The 17,072-nt window shown below is 46.6% G+C and overlaps 1 protein-coding gene across 13 annotated transcripts in view; it reads left to right on the top strand.

Moving 5' to 3' along the window:
• NRXN3 (neurexin 3) overlaps positions 1 to 17,072 on the top strand; it is a 1,902,419-nt gene that overhangs the window by 145,170 nt on the left and 1,740,177 nt on the right. For 11 of the 13 annotated variants that reach the window (XM_030884921.2, XM_045287970.1, XM_045287968.1 and 8 more), the window contains exons 4-5: positions 4,330 to 4,359; positions 7,242 to 7,253. In XM_030884921.2, coding sequence (XP_030740781.1) covers positions 4,330 to 4,359; positions 7,242 to 7,253 — 42 coding nt within the window. The remainder of the gene's footprint in view (positions 1 to 4,329; positions 4,360 to 7,241; positions 7,254 to 17,072) is intronic. The other 2 variants (XM_030884919.2, XM_045287965.1) reach the window with 1 other exon arrangement.

Raw genomic sequence — 17,072 nt, 5'->3', positions numbered from 1 at the left:
ACACACACACACACACACACACACACACACACACACACGCAGGTATGCATCCCTTCCCCAGTGGAATCTAAGCTCCTGGAGGTCAGGGGACCTGTACTATACTTGCATGTATTCCTTGGCCCCCCCATCTAGCCTTGGCCCCAAGTAGGTACTTGAATTGTTTGCTTGATGATTGGCTCCTCCATTCATTGATAAAGGGTGGTGGTGGTCTGAGATGTCCAGCACCTAGGAGTATTGTAGACTGGACCAGGAGTAGAAATAGAATTTAAAAATACACCTGACAGCTTTGCAATTCTTGAGTTGTAGTTCTGAACTTTTCTAGCTATGAGGACAGGTTTGCACAAGAAAAGACACTGATGTAAAAGTACCAGGAAGCATAATAAAATCCCTTTTCACAAGGCAATATAAAATCCAAAGTATACAGGATAAGTCAAAATGTAGTGCTACTACAGTTTCAGTTCATACATGTGGGAGTTTATTCTGAAGAAAGTGTGCTTAAACAGGTCTCGGTAATCCGCTGATGGCTTTAGACAAGTGTGCCCAATTATACATTTGTCTGAATCTCATTAGGATGCCTTCCCCCTGCCCCCCAAAATGTCCAATTCAAACAGTGGCTTTCAAGGGGATTTACTTAGCCCCGTTAAATTCCAGGCAGAGAGGCCAGCTCTAAAGGTTTGGGATCCCAAAGGGATGATCTTCATAGATTTTTTCAAAAGACAACAGTTAAATCACAGGTGCTTATTATGAAGCGGTTTTAAGAAAACGGGAATCTGCATGTATGAAGGAAAGTTCAGGAAAGTTGTACGTGTGAATTCCCTGCCCCATCATGACCATACACTTGCTTATTCCGGGGAGCCAGGACTGGCGGGAAACCTTACCCAAGCACCCTCCAGCCCTAATATTGCCCCTTCAGACTTTCTTTTGTTCCCCAAACTCAAAGGCTATTTAAAAGGAACACAGTTTGGGTCCTTCCAGCGACTGCTGTTTCTTGGTGTAAATGGAAGAGTGCAGCATTCTTCAGGAAAGTGTTAGAGAGATGGAAACACGGCTCTTTGAAGGGTATGGACCTCGATGGAGGACATGTTGAGAAACGCTAGCTTCCTGTTTTGTTTTAATATTGGTTTCTATGATTTTATAGCCATTCTTCTTGCCCTGCCCTCCCACTATGGTTTTAAGGAGCACTGGTGGCAACGTGGTTACGAGTTGGGCTGCTGACTGCAAAGTCAGCAGTTCAAAGCTACCACCTGCTCCCAGGGAGAAAGATGGGTCTCTCTACTCCCTTACAGTCTCAGAGACTCAGGGCAGTTCTACTCTGTCCTATAGAGTTGCTCTGAGTTGGTACGGCCTGGCTGACAGGGGGTATTTTTTGTTTTGGGTGGTGCAGTCGTGGTGGTGGTAGAAGAAAGAGAAAAGACAAGGCAGCCTGCCTTTGGAAAGGATTATTGCTTTAGAAATCCTATGGAGCATATATCTACTATGTCCTATAGAGAGCCCATGAGTTAGAATCAACTCAATGGTGAGCGTGGTAATTTGTTTTCTCCACCATGACAGTTATTGCCCTATCCTTGCCCTCTCTCTTGCTACCCCTATTTTTGCCCATTCAGCTTCATGACCTGCAGAAACCAATGCTTTGCTTTCAGGACTCTGGATCTGCTTTCCTGGCCTGATATTACTACTTAAGGGTTTTTTAAGTTGAAGAATATCCCCCTTTGTATTGAGTAGCGATACTGCAAGTACATATGCAGCTTAATAAAACCTGATAAGTACATATTTGAATTTTAAAAACACAGGTGGTAGGTTATTTGCATGTTAAAAGGATTTTTTCTTTTACACCAGGATTCACTGTAGGGTTCCATTACATATCCAATTCCTCTTGGCGCATTTATCATACAATTTAATTTACTCAAATGTGATTGATTTGCCACTCTACGGGGCGAGCGCTAGAGTCCCGGAGAGCATGCCAATCACTTGGGCAACTCCTTTAACATGCAGATCTTGCCCCAGCTCCTCCCCAACAGTCAGACACATGAGTCCAGGGTTGGGGCCCAGGGTCTTCCTCTTTAATAATGTCCCCAGGTGGTGGATGTCAGTGGTCAATGACATGCATTTTGGGAAACACTGCTTTACAGAAACACCCATGACATGTAAAGCATGGCCCCACTGTCTTGTTTTCTCTCGGACTTTGAAGATTCTATTCATTCGATACATTTTTGAGGTAGCCCTCTGGGGCACATGGAGTCAGTCCATGGGTGAGGGAAATGGTCATAAAGCCAAAAGGCCGAGGTTCAAGTGCACCCAGAGGTGTCTCCCAAGAAAGTCCTGGCTGTCTTCTTTGGCAAGTAAGCGATGGAAAATCCCATGGCTGTCACACGTGAGTCTGAACTGACTGCAGGGCAACTGGTATTTTCTCCTCCTTCTTCCCTCCATGGTGGCCCCAAATGCTTGTCCTTGGATGTTTCACCCTCCATTGGGTCTTCCTCTTTTTTTGCTGGCCCTCTCCTTTACCAAGCATGACGGTCATCTCCATGGCCCTGCCTCTCTTGACGGCATGTCCAAAGTACCCGGGATGAAGCCATACCATCCTCACTCTCAGGAGCGCTCCGTCTGTACTTTTTCCAAGACTGCTATGTTCTTGGCAGAGAAGTCTCTTCTGGTGGCCCATGGTACATTCGATGTTCTTCCCCGACCCCATCACTCAAGAGCACCCATTCTTCTCTGCTCCTCCTGATTCACGGCCCAGCTTTTGCATCCAGATGAGGCGATGGGAAAAATACCATGGCTTGGGTCAGGTGCACCTTAGAAATAGTTATTTCTGTGGCCGTGTCTTGGCAAATCTAGGGCTTTTTGTCTTCATTCCCTACTACCTCCTCTTCCTTAAAAAAACCAGCAGTAAAAATTATTTTTCTTTTAAAACAAAACAAATCATAAGAATGACTTGCCTTGGTCTGATTCCATTTATCTCTGAGTATTAATCCTCGCCCTCGAGAAATGAATGCCAGAAATGTGCATTTAAAAGAGGGCTAGAGTTTCATGAAATTTGTTTTAAAAAATAGACTCCATGACATTTATGGCATGTGTATCTATGTATTTAATATGTCATTGATCTTTTAAAAGTCATTTGCTTGGCCTATTTTTTTTCCTCCCCTTCAATTGCTTTCTTAAATCTCTAGTAATCTCCGGAAACATTTGGAGACATTTCCATTCTTTACCAATTTCTCTCCTTGTACTAATCCTCTGTGTCCCTGAATTTCACTGCTAGTGAAGAATCTCTGGGGCGGGGGTGGGGAGTGGGGTTGGAGAGTTGGGGTGGGGAGAGGGGGTGGAGTGCAGGACTCTGGATTTTGTGAAATGTATCCAGTTACCATAAAAACAATAGAAGTTCAAATAATTCGTGCAGCTGGTGACTGGTTAGAAATCTTTCCTCTCAATAGATCTATCCAGCTTTGTGCTTTCCTTGAGTCAATGAGCTTGCAATACACCTGCCTGACTTCCCTGAGCCCACAGCCAGAGGTTGGGTTATTTGCTCGTTGGGACCTTGCTTACATTCTTCTCACAACTCAGCCTCTGGGACCCAGTCCCTGCGGGCTGGACCTCCCTGCTGAAGCATGAAGAGCTTATTGGGGAAAGACGGTGAAATCACAGTGAAGGAAGGGTGTTGTGTCACTGGACCCAGACAAGGCTGGGGAGGAGAGCCGTTAGAAGTTGTCCAAGAAACTCTTACCCGCAGACCGGATTTGGCACGTGTACCACAATGTCATACTTGTGGGAAAGAGGGAATCGTCTCCCTCACTATTTGTGGGGAGAAAAAACAACCAAACCAGGACACTTTGTATGGGGCCAGGAAAGGGGTCTGCCTGCACTCTCGAGTGGTGGTGGGATGGGGAGGGATGAGATTGCTCCACGTTGCTCTCGGGAGGGTCCGTGTGTTACTACCATGACCTTGTCTGACTTTGCGAAGTAACTTGAAAGAAAGAAACCTACTGTGCCTGGCATCTGGATTGTCCTTCCGGATGAATCCAAATTGTCATAAATACACCGATCACAAAACCTACCTATGCGGTAACGCAGTCCTAGCCGGAAGTTCTTGTGAGCCTAGGTAGTTTAGCCAAGAGCGGGCGGGAGCGGGCTCCTCCTGGCCTGCAGCAGGAAGGCTGGTGTCTCAGTGCATGTGGCAGGCTCCTGAGTGTGTGTGTCCCTGCAGCTCCTCCTCCCCATCACACCTGGGGGCAGAAAGGTAACAGAAGGTTGTGTTGCATTTGGGGCTTTAACTTGATCTTCTTTCTTTTCCCCTTCCCCTTTCCTTCACCCCCCCTGTTTCCTGTCCTCTAGGCCTCTCTCACCTCATGATGAGCGAACAAGGTAGGTGCTTGGCGCTCCTGGTCCAGCAGCTGCCTGAAGGAATTGCTTGCCTCGGTGTCTCTGGCTGATTCTCAGATCCTCATAGTGGCTGGCAGGCCACACGCTGGCTGGCCCTCCTGCCTGCTGTGGGCCCAGCTGGCCACAGGATTGCCTTGCAGTGGGATGGGGGCACCTTTCATCATGTATCCTGGTCCCTGCGGCCTTCATCCCCTTGGCTTCCCCATTCTCCACCACCTTTTGTCATCCGGGGGCTGGCCCCGCCCCGCTGCCTCTGAAAGGGAAGCATGAAACAGGGCATGACTGCGTTGATAATGGGGGTGAATGAAGCCAATTTCTGAGCACCGGAGCGGCTAACCTCCTCCTGCTCCTCCCCACCAGCCCTGGGGTGGTCTTGAGGGCAGGGCTTCTCCCTGGATCCCAATCTGAGGACAGGGTTGCTTGTTGTCTTCCCTCCACCCACTCCCCATTGTAATGGCTTTCTGGCCACACATGGTCCAAGGAAAAACCCTTGGGGTTTGACTGTTACCCGTTTTATAGAAAAGCAAAACCCATGGAAAAAACACGCTAATGGTGTGGCCGGATTCTAACTCATTATACACCCATAAGAAAACTGCATCTATAAAGATCTGTAAATTCAGCATCTGCAACCTAAAATATTCAAATATGCAGGAGTGAGCCGTGCAGGAAATTCAGCTCAGCTAAGCACAGGGTGGGCTGTGAAGGAAGCTTCTTTTTTTTTTTTCATTCCCCTAAATAAAAATTTTCCACATTATCAGCCTGAATCAGGATTCAGGAACTGCACCTACTGGAAACGGCCTCTTCCTTCACTGTTCAGTTGCTCCCATTGTGTTTCTCCTGAGTCTTGGGGTGATTGCAAGATTACTCCACCTGCTTTGCCCTGTCACCCAAAGATTGTACTTTAATTTTTCTTGTCTGTCTCTTTTCAAATACACATGAGATTTGGTGCCGCTCAGGGAGCGGAGCTAAGGAGACCAGAAGGAGGGCTACTTTCATTTCCCCCCATTGTTCATAAGGTGGACTGCGCCTGTGGGTACCAACAAGCTACCTCATTGAAGGACTGGCCTATCTTCCTCCTCTACTCACTCACGTGGGGCCCATCACACAGGAGCACGTGATCTGACCTAGAACCACCCAGGCCAACAGAAAATTGTTGATGGTGGCCAGAGAGGGTGGCCATCGTGGGCATCCTAAATTAAACAAGGAGGCAGGGAGAGGCACAGGGGCCATGAGAGATATCCCCCCCACAGACCCAAGCCAAGATTCACAACACTCTGGATGCTTCATTGAGAGATGATCCAGGGAAGAGCAGACCTAGAGGAAGGACCCGGCTGAGTTCTTCAGTGTTAGCTGGGCCTGGGAGAGGTCTGGGTCTCTCTGTTTATACAGAAGCATGAGAAAAGCAAGTGCCTACGGCAGAGAACCCTGAAGTGGGTCCAAATAGGGCATGCGTGGTGTCGACCTCAGGTCTGAGTGCTTGGGCGACTCAGTTACATCTCCAGGAAATGGGAAGAGCCGAACTCTAGGAGTGTTGGCCTTATGACGGCCCCCCTGTGAGGACAAATGGGCCCAGCATCCAGGTACAGGGCCCTTGAGAATATCCCCTAGCTGATGCTCCCAGAGGCCCCCCGAGGACTTCTCCCAGATGTCCAGAAGCTGATAGGACTGAGTCCCTTATGGCATACAGTTGCAGTAGAGGGGCTAGGCAGGCAGGGATAGTTTTAATCTGGATTCGGTTTATGATAGGCCCACGATTGCAATCCAGGATTTTTGGAAAGCTGAATGGAAACATTGATACGAAAACCACCAGGAGGACCCATACTGTACACCTGGTTCATGCTCCCAAACCCCCACGCGGGACTTCTCTGGGGCACCCGACACAAAGATGCCCGAGTGTAGAATCTCCAGACACGCAGGTACAGGGAACCTGGAGGGACACGTGACTCTCTTCTAGAAAAAGAGTCTCGTAGACAGTGGGGTCAAGGAGAGCCCAGGTGCCCTGGATTCCTCTGGAGTTCTCAGGAAAGGAAGTGGGGTCCACCTGGGTGTTCAGTGCCACTGGACTTTTAAGTCATGACTCGCAGTTTCATCTGGCCTGTTGTCAGGATGATCCTCGGGCCCTATCCCTCCTCCTCCCATTCTGAGACTATCTCCCCAACTCTCGATCCATTCTTGCCCCATCCACTGATCACCTCAAAGCCCAGTGCTCCCCTGCCTCCTTCCTGTCTCCTTAGTCTTTTAACATGCAAGAAAAAGACCTTGCTGTCTGGTCTCCAGCGGAAATCCAGGATTTGTTCTTGATGCCCATAAGTATGTGCGCAGATATTTATGTATGTTTTACATGTTCCACCTGTCTGTGTATGCCACACACTGCTTCCCCCTGACCCATCGGAATGTTGGGGGAAATGCAAGAGGGCGAAGGTCTCTGAGACTTTCCCCTTGCTGCTCGGCCCAGCTTTAGCTGGGTTCCGGGAGGGTGGTGACCGATACCTGTAGCTATTCGGGGCTTTTGCATGGCAAGTTTGTCGTGTTTGTTTGTCTGTCTGTTTGAAGGAAAAGACTGAGAAGAAACAAAAGCTTAACCACGAAGCAATGCACGCAGCCTTGCTGGTCACACTGTTCCCTGCTCGTTGTTGAAGCGCCACGTGTGTGCACTGGTTCTGCGCTTTCTTCTCAGGGTGCTGCCGTGCTAGCGCTGCGGCTTCTGGATGCGTGCTCAGCCCATGTTATTGGTGTGTCTGCAGTGTGGTGACGTGTTCCTCTCCCCGCTCTCTCTCTCTCTCTCTCTCTCTGTCTCTCTCGTTGCCTCCCCGGTGGACATCACATTACCTCTCCTAATGGGACCTTCCGCTTCATTTCTGTAGGTAGAAGTAAAGGTAGAGATCACGTTTCTTCTTTTCCTTTTGATCATGAATGACTCTCAGTCTGCCTTCTGAAATATTCATGTATCTGGGGGGAATGGTCGATTTTGATGAATACACTCCAGATTACAACTTGATGCTTTCAAAGCAAAACACAAACAAACAACCAAAGAACCAATGACTGAAATAAACAAATAATTAAAGGGTCAAGGCTCTCCTGTCATGTCCCTGCAGAGCGTTTCCTGTTCAGTGGCTGGGCAAAGGGTTCCCCCATTGGCCTGCTTCCCACAAATCACAGTGAGCCTTCTCTGTGAGGTGGCCCTGTTTCGAGAAGGACTCGGGGGTTGGGGGGAGGGCTCGGAGGGTGGTTCTGTGGAGAAGCTGGGCTCCCCTCCAGAGCAGTCCCAAGAAATGTATTCTGGAAATGGGGGGCTGTGACACGATGGATGAACCATTTGGTTCCGTTGCATGGGGATGACTAAATGGGGGAGTAAGCGGAGGGAAGGATCACAGTGGGATAAGGGGAGGGGGCTGGTGAATTATTGGATATTTGAATTCGTGTGGTTATGTGGGACTCTTTCTTCCTCTGTGTTGTGTTGGCTGTGTTTGTGGGAGGGGGTATGTTCTGCTTGAGGGTGATGGTGAAGAAGGGTCGTTCTTGGGGTGTGGACGAACAGGAAGGAGAATGCATTTGTACTGTAAGATGAGGAGAAGGGGGGAACCTGGGATGTCATAAAGTCAGTCTTTTGCCAGCCAGGCAGGAAGAAGGTGAGATGCTGAGCGGTGGTGGGTGTGCTTCGAGGCTCTGACTTGCCTGCCAGCGCTTCACACCTGTGGGTAGCAGAACTCACTCATCCATTGCTAATCAAAGCTGTCAGAGCCCCGAGCCCAAAGAACCCGGCTTGCCAGCTCAAATTGGGTTGGCTGTTTGGGAGTGAAGGGAGAGGTTAATTGATAAATTTCAACTATGTATCTGCACCCAGTCCACCCCATCCTCCCTATCTCTCCAGCCCTTGTCTTGGCAAAGCTGCATGCCATTTCCTTTGAAGGCAGGCAAGTCATGGTTCTGGGGAATGTGGGTTTTGGCAGAAGGGGTCTGGAGACCGAAGGGGCTGGCAAGTTACTGAAGAGACTGTTGGATGACAAGACAGACAACGGACCATCTCTCTCTTGAGTCTTGTGCTTTTCTGGATTTATTTGGAAAAGTTATGTATGGTTGCCTTGGGAGCCGTGCAAGCGTTCCCCTTGGGGTTTGGTTGATGACCTGTTCCTTTTATGCAAATCACATATGAGTTCATTCTCAGAAGTCTGTCCTACGTAGCCCTCACCCATGTGCTAGACTGGAACCTGCTGAAAGGTGAGGAGGAAGGGGGAAGAGGATTTATTGACGACCAGTATCCCCTGGCTGCCACCTCCTCCTCTCTACCTATCTGACTCTCCTGGGGACTGTGGGCTCTTGCTCCTCCTCTGCAAGCCCACCAATCTATGCCCAAGACTCAGCCTTGCTGAAGGAGGTGTCCTGGTTGCCTGCCCCCCTCACATTGGATTCTAAGAAAATACATGACAGTCATTGTTTTATCTGTCTGTCTGTCTCACTCAATCTGTCCCTCTCCCTTTCCTTCTCTGGTCCCAGAAAACATCCCACAAAATAGATGCTGTTAGTGCTTTGGGGGAGTTGTTATGAGGTTCTCATGTTCTTCCTTTGCCTGCCGTAGTAGTCCAGAATTGGTACTGAGGGGTCCCCTGAGGCAACCATTGTGCTATGCACACAACTGAAGGGCCTTATTTAATGCTCCCAACCATTCTGGGGTGGTGGTGTCCTTGCTTGGTGGCTAAAGGTGCTAAGACTCATAAAGTGAAATAAGGTAAGTCAGATGGCAGCTCTGTGGGGATCAAACTCAGATTCTAATCCCTGCCTGATTGTGGCTCATACTGCCTCTCTCAACTGTAGGATCACCTGCACGTGGTCAACTCCCAGTGGCCACCCTGGCCTTGGCCTGTCTCAGACTCCAGCCTGTCACCTTGTATTGTCTGTAGCACATGGTACTGTACTGACCTACTGGTACTGTCACCTCAGTATGTCCAGTGCCAGCCTTGATGCCAACTTCCACAAATGGCAGCCCATTAGGACTTGCGTATTTTTATTCATGGTTCCGCCATCTTCCTAAACATCTGGGCTTGAAACCCAGGAATCGCTTTCTGGCCATCTGCCTCCTCACCGTTTCCTATGCATCGGCGACCGATTGAGAGGTTCTTGTTGAGTTTCTCCAGAATGTCCCTTGCACCTGTCTTCCCCATCAACATGCTCATCCCATTCCTGCCCCAGCCTGATGAGCCTCCCTGCCTGCATCTGCTTCCTGCCTGAGCAGGGCCCTCGGACTGCTTAACTCCAAGGGAGCGCAGAATCCACCACCTCACTTCCAAAGGACCCTCCTGGCTTAGCTGCTTACCTTTTGCCGTCTCCCCTGTTACTCTCTGGTGCCAACTTGTTGCCCCAGCACACAGGATGCCAGTCGGTCGGAGTTGACTTTTCCTTTTCTCCTGGGCTTTTCTGTGTTCCTCTCCAGGCACAGCCCCCATTCCGTTTGCTTGCCCATTGAAGCATGCCTAGATTTCCAAACATCTCCCCCTCCCTTCTGCTGCCACCTTTAAATGATCCAATCAGACATGGCCGTTCTCTCCTGTGTCTTTCGAATGCCTCACATTCAAGTTGGCTGGGACTGGGGCCAGCCTCCTCTACTAGATTGCGAGCCTGTTGAAGACAAGCATCTTCACTCGTGAATGTCCTGCGGTGCCCGAGGTAGGATTCGATGTGCAGTCGGGACTCAGACACTCTGTCTTGTATCCGATGTCATCCATCTTCCAGAAGTGGAAACAAAACAACGTTAACGTGGAATCTGAGCACATAGATCATCTAGTCAAAACTTCAGATGGATTCTCAGTATTTAATTGTCCAGGTACCTTCCCAGTTTTAGTTTCTGCTACACAACGAACCCCGCCCCTACCCAACCCCGCCCTGGCAGCCCTCCTATGCACTGTACTCAGCGGCTTGGTCTGTGTGCATCGTGAGCTTCCCTGCCTTCAGGCCTTTACTCTGTTTCTTAAACATCCTTATGTGCTTAAACATCTTCTCCCCCACTCCATCCTTTAAGATCTAAGCTTCCTGGGTCGCACTAGTCTTTGTGCTTCACTTGTCAGGTACCCATGGTGCTTCCTTCAACCAGATTTATGCGTGTGTTTCTGTCCCCGACCTCCTTAAGAACAAGGACTGCATCTTGATCATCTCTGTCGCGCACATTGCATTTCGTTTTGTCCAGAGTTGTGCTTGGTGAATGATCACATAATGGAGTAATTGCATTTTTTACTTGAGCAAAAATGGTTTTAGATCTATGTGGGGGTGACAGGATTAGTATTTTCAACACTGATATAGTTAATGGAATCACTCTATTTCCCAGCCTATGTCTCTGATCTCTACCCTCCTTCACCCAACCAACAGAGCCACAGAGCGCCACACAGTCACGGAGAGAGACCACATGTCTGGCTCTGGTTCTCTTTAGCCAGATCTCGTCTCGGCTTGGTATGTGTGAGTCACAGAGGGAGAAGGGCAGAAGGGTCTTTGGATTTACTCTCTGCAGCTTATTAGAGAAAAAAATTCCACAGCCTTCAGATATTGTCATTTTAAAAAAGCAGCGTTGGAAGAAGTGTGGAGTTTAACTCACAAAAGTGAGCAGGATGTTTCGGGTGGGCGCCATCAAAACTCTACCCAGGAGGCTTTGGGGTGGCACTGGGGCAAAAGCAAGGGCGACCTAAAATAAGCTAACCGGAGTTTTCCAGCAAGCCCCCTTGGCCATCTGTTTTGATTTGGCTCCTTTCCATCTTCTCTTCCCTCTTCCTCTGTTTGTTGGCATTTGAGGCTTGCCCATGCTGGACTAAGTTATCAGATACTTTTCCTTGACTCAGAACTGGTAGCCAGCGTTGCGCACACGCAGATGCCTACAGGGAACGGAAGGATATCACAAAGAGAAGGCCTAGCAGTAAGAAAAACTTTCGTGTAAGAGAAACGATAGGGAGTAGTGGGGACTGTGGCAAACGGGAGAGCAAGTCCCGTTGAAGACTCTGCTCTAGTTGATTGCAGTTGTGCAGGGAAGATGGCACACTCAAGAGGAGTCGCAGCTGTCCAGCTACTGCCCACATCCAATTCACAAATGTTACTGAAAAGGAAGAATACACTGGAAACAGCAGCGAAACCGTCAGCTCATGCCATCTCTCTCCCTAATGTTAGCGCTCTCTCTCCTTTGTATATATGTATGATTCTATGTATGTACAGATTCTCAAACTACACATACATATCCACACTGACCAAATGGTTTGGTCCACGGGCCCCACGTTCTGAGTTTGGGCTAGAATATTTGTCTGTGAGTGCTTGCTGGATGTGACTAGGGAGTCCTTGGCAGTGTGCTGGATTACTTTTCTTTTTGCTCATAGCAGCAATCAAAAACTCTCAAAGGACACACTGCCATGCCGGCTCATGGTGATCCCAGAGAGCAGGGTAGGATGGTCCTTGTAAGCTTCTCACACTTTAACTCTTCATGGAAGTAGACATCAGGAATTCCTCTCACGCCTGATAGTACGGTCCAGGGAACCCGCTCCATGTATTGGGTGAAGTTGTCTTGTGGAGTGGTGTAGGCATGTGCAGATGAGTAACATTGAGAATGATCAGAAAGAGAAGTCACAGACACCTGCCATTAGTGCCAAGAACTGCCGTGGTTGTTACAGTTGAAAAGGTGGTGTTTCTTTTTGCTCTAGAGAATTTCTTATCTACTGGTCTGGATTGTATTAACCCTAAAAATCTACTTCAATCTTTCAAAATTTGGAGGTCCTTTCAAGGATGGATGTATTTCCAAAATAGAGTTGGCAATGGACCTTCAAGTGCTGAACCAGTCACCATTGGTCAAACTGAAAGAGACAATCAAGCCACATGAACTTGACCATGATGTCATTATAGGCAGTATTTCACTGGTCATAACGTTAAAAAGGCTTGATGTGGGAAGCTAAGCCCCTCGTGCCCCAGCTAGGACTCAAGAGCCCTGTAAATAAGTTACTGACTTGATAGCCAACTGTTTATGCAAATCAAGCAAATGCAATGCCAGCCACTAATTATGAAAATAAACTCGTCTGTGCTCTATAAATATCTAATTATAATAAAAAGAGGCAATATTGCATTTCCATCTCTTGCCTCATCTGTTTCTCAGCCACCGCTGATTTGTTCTCTTGACGTCTGAAATCACTTTGTTTTTTAAAGAAGCCTGCTTTCTCTCTCTCTCTTTTTTCCTCCCTGCTAATGTTTTGAAAGTCTGTGGGGGGAAATAGATTTATTTTAAACATAAAAGTAAATTGCCTGATTTTAACAGCTCTGTGTTTTTTTGGCAGTGATGACTTTAAAGTGCTGCTTTAAAAATATGAAATGTATTTATTTTTTTATTTAGAAATTTTCCACAGACACTGAAGATATTTGGGGGTGTAGTTTTCATCTTGTAACATTGGTTGGAAAAAATGTGTAAGTGGGCATAGTTGATTTATTAGTGCACATTGCATTGATGGGATGCTTCAATTAAATTCCAGTAGACAAAACATAAAAGACAGTATTTCTCAGATTTCTAAGTGATATATCTTTTCCCTCCTCGTCAATTATTAATTTGGATTTATTTATTACTCACAGATTTTATGTCTGTGTAGTTATATCATAAAACATTTTATTTTCTAAGTATAGAACAGTTCTTATCAAGCTGCATTGGCTAATCTTAAAAAACCCACTGCCATAACCTTCATTCTGACACATCACGACTCTCTATGGCTGGTACTAAAGAATATATAAATTTCAAGCATATATATATATATATATATATATATATATATATATATATATATATATATATATATGATACATATATACATATCACGCTCACACACACTTGACTTTGATAGCACTTAAAGTTATTGAATACTTTGAATCAGTAAAATTTGATTGTCTTTATGACATACTGTTTATAAAAAATGCAAAAGTGTAACCAGATGGAAACATTTGTTGAAAGAAAAGAATAAATGTGCATTCCCTTGTGTGCTTAGGTTTGTTGTATCCCCCAGTGTCTTTTGCTCCGGTGTGCAAAGCAGTGGTTGTGCACCTGGCCTAGGTATAACAACAAGAACAACAAACACACTCACACACACAAACACCACCATTGAGTCAATTTTGAGTCTTAGCCACTGCATATGACTGAAAATCTTCATGGGAGCAAAGAGTGACTAGTAGGTTTGAACCATCAATTTTGTGGTTAGTAGCCCAATACCTAATCCACAGGCCCACCAGTGTTCCCTTTTCCCAAATATACACAAATAGATTTCTCCTGGTTTATTACGGTCTCCTATGGAACTTTTTTTTTAAGCTATGAGGAAAAGAGGAATTTCCAATATGATGTGCCCTCTCTGAAGTCAGCATGTTCACCCTCCAACATTTGCAAGCAACGCCTTTTGACCTCCAGTAAGCGCTGACAGTGTGTCTCTAGCATGCCAGGATGCATGCAGGGCTGGGGAAGTGGTACTGACCAAGCCCATGTGGGCCTTGCCCGCTGTGACTTGCCCACTATCCATGGGTGTTTTAAAATAGCTTGCCAGTGCAATAGCCAGCATCCCTCCTCTCCAAGTCTTAAATAAATTATTTTTCTAATTTATTGATATACAAGGGGGTAACTAAAAACAAAACAAAACAAGCTCTGCTGGGTGGAGCTTTCTTAGTACACATTTCCACTGCTAGGCTAGCATTTAACAGCTTGCTCTCAGTTAGTGCATTCAGTGGTGTCCCCTGCGAAGCTTCTCTCTGGTCACAGTGATTTTTTTTGTAAAAGCAATTTCACTCAAGTCTTGTTTTTTTTGATGGCTGATTTAAGAGAACAGCGTGCAACTGTGAAATTTTGTTTCCTGCACGGGAAAAATGCCATAGAAACTGTTGTTATGCTGAACACAGCCTAGAAGGACAGCACTAAGGGAAAAAAACTCAAAAATACGAGTGTTTTTCTGGTTTCAAAAAAGATGAAATGTCAGTTGATGACAAACCTCATTCTGGATGTCCGTCAACTTCCCAAACATACATTTTGACTTGTAGAGCCTTTGAAGTTTGTTCCACCAGGTCAGACTGTTAATCAAGCTTTCTATTTAGAGGTTCTGGAAATATTTCAGAACAGTGTGACAAAATAGACCTGATTCGTGGCACCTCCACAACAATGCACCTGCTCACACAGCCATCTCAGTGTGCCAGTTTTTTGGCAAAAAACAGCATGCTTCTCTTGCCCCACACACCTTACTCACCTGACTTCACTCTATGCAACTTCTTTTTGTTTCCACGAATGGAGAGGGACATGAAAGGACAGTGATTTCATGATGTGGAAGAGTTGAAGAGAAAAACGAGGGAGGTGCTGCCAGCCTTCCAAACAGATGAGTTTGAAAAATGTTTCCAAGAATGGAATTGCTGATTTGACAAGTGTGTTAAATATAATGGAGAATACTTTGAAGGTGATAAGGTTGTTTTGTATAAAAAAAAAATATCTTTGAAAACTTGTATTTTTCTTTTTCGGGTACCGTCCTGATCCATCGTTGGTCTTTGCTGAGCTGTTGCCTCTGACTCATGGTGACCTTCTGCATCACAGAAACAGACAGGGCCCAGCCCTGGGCCAACTCCCCAGTCACTGGTAGGATGGAGCCTAGTGGGGTGGTGGTAGTGGCAGTAGTAATATCAATCCATTACTGATATTAAGGCTGGGCTAAAAAGTGGTCTTCAAATTCATTCTACTTGTTTTATTTTAAAGGGAAATTCTTAGACAGTAATTCAGTCATTCTAACATTCACCCTTTCAATGACCAGAAACAGGAAAAGAAGAATATACTTTGTAGAGGAGCAGAAAAGGGATTTAAACATTTTTGTTCATTCATTTTTCCTGGAGGGTAGCATGCATTGTGTAAGGTGTACAAAACACGCACTTTGCAGCACACAGCTTAAAAAATGATTTACACTGCACCGACTCATGTAAACTGTGCCCAGACCAAGACAAGGCGCTTCTGCTGAGACCCCACACAGTTCTGACCGGCCACTCACAGCCATCTATTTGGAACAAGGGTACAGATTCTCACCGCTCCCTCCCAAACGGGGTGCCCCATGTAATGAGCGGCAGGCAAGTTCAAGATTGTGCTCATTTTCATTGGGAAGGATGCACCCTGCAGGGGACTGAGGCCTTCAGGGTTTTACTGTCTGTCCATAAGGCAGAAACAGTGCCCCTTTATGATGAAACTCAGGTTTCCGCCTGCATAGAGAATATCTAATTGATATCATTGGGCTCTTTTTTTAAAACCTCTTTATCTTTTCCCCCCCAAGGCACTTAGCGGTGAGCCCAAGAGCAGAGTTAGAAAAGCGCACATGCATTATAAAAAGCCAGCCTAATAATATTTTCTGATGGACGTCTGATTGTAAAAGTGCTCCATCTTTCATTAAAATTTACATGTAAAGTAAGGGCAAGCAGCGGTGACAGGAAACCTAATGCACTGTGGCCATCTTCGCATAATAACAATAGCAAGAAACTGGAGATCCCAGATGGCAGCTTGGCCTTTGCCTTCCTTTTAATAAGCTACTAACTGCTAATTATTTCACTCTTTGGGGAAGTTAATTTACTGTTGACTCTTAAAGCGGTGCTGCTTTCTCAACCTCCCCCACCCCAGCCCCCCAAACACACACACACACACACACACACACACACACACACACACACGTTCTTTCTCTGGGACCTTGCATCAGCGATCCTGCACTTTGGCAGGGTGCCAGCCTATGCTAACAAGAATGGCAAGTATAGAAGTGGAAAGGCTGTTTAGTAAACATTTCCATGGTTTATTTTTCCCCCCTAAAAGAAATTTTTAAAGAATTCATTTGCCTAAGGATGATTTGTGTGTGAAGAGCAATAGATCAAGCGGCCAATCCAGGAGACGATCTGAGATTTGGAGTCTATTGGAGAGGGAGGGAACAGCTGCCTTGTCAATGGTTGCGAATTCTGACAATGAGGCTGTGTTGCGAACGTGTGGTTTTCCGTGGTCGGTCGAGACGAGGGAGCAGCATGGTGTGGAAAGGTCCTTTCCCAAGCGTTCTGGCGATGGTGCCAAGCAAAGACCAGACAGCACCCAAGGACAACTGAGCCCCACGTACGAAGGAGTTCTTTTCTTTTTAACAAATCAAGACAAAAAACAAACAAACAACAAAAGCCAACCACGGGGCAGAGCGTGCTTGCTCGCCTGTCTGCTGACTTCCGGAGGATGATCTCCTAGTTCCACGCGGACACAAACCCGACCTCGCGTGATGCCCTAGCGGGCTCGGAGGAGGCGTCCAGAATGAATGTTTGGAAAAGAATCTTGTTTGCAAGGAGCTGTCTGACAATCCAAATATTTACTTACAGATAAGCTAATGACTGCGCCCTGCAGAAGCCTGCGGACCCATTCTTGAAATGAGCGTGGCTTGGTGCTATGCAAAATCCAATCTCAAGCCTCAAAATACTATTTGGGGTGGGCTTGTCTGAGGATCACTTTTCTCTCAACCAAATAAACTGTGTCGCAAGCAACAAACAAACCCCTTGACCTATCCACTGGCGGTGTCTCCATTGTCGTCATTGTTCTTTGATGAGAGTTGCTAAGTGCATGAAAATAAGAGGACGTGCACTCCCCCATTAGTGATATCTCCAGACTCATGCACTGGGTCACGTAGGTCCTGTAGATCGTGATCATATCTATAACTTGATATGTTTGT

Source organism: Echinops telfairi, unplaced genomic scaffold, assembly GCF_000313985.2.
Source record: "Echinops telfairi isolate 266 unplaced genomic scaffold, ASM31398v2 ScPeMD7_18;HRSCAF=68, whole genome shotgun sequence".
NCBI classification, from domain to species: Eukaryota; Metazoa; Chordata; class Mammalia; order Afrosoricida; family Tenrecidae; genus Echinops; species Echinops telfairi.
This window is presented reverse-complemented; position numbering and strand designations above follow the sequence as displayed.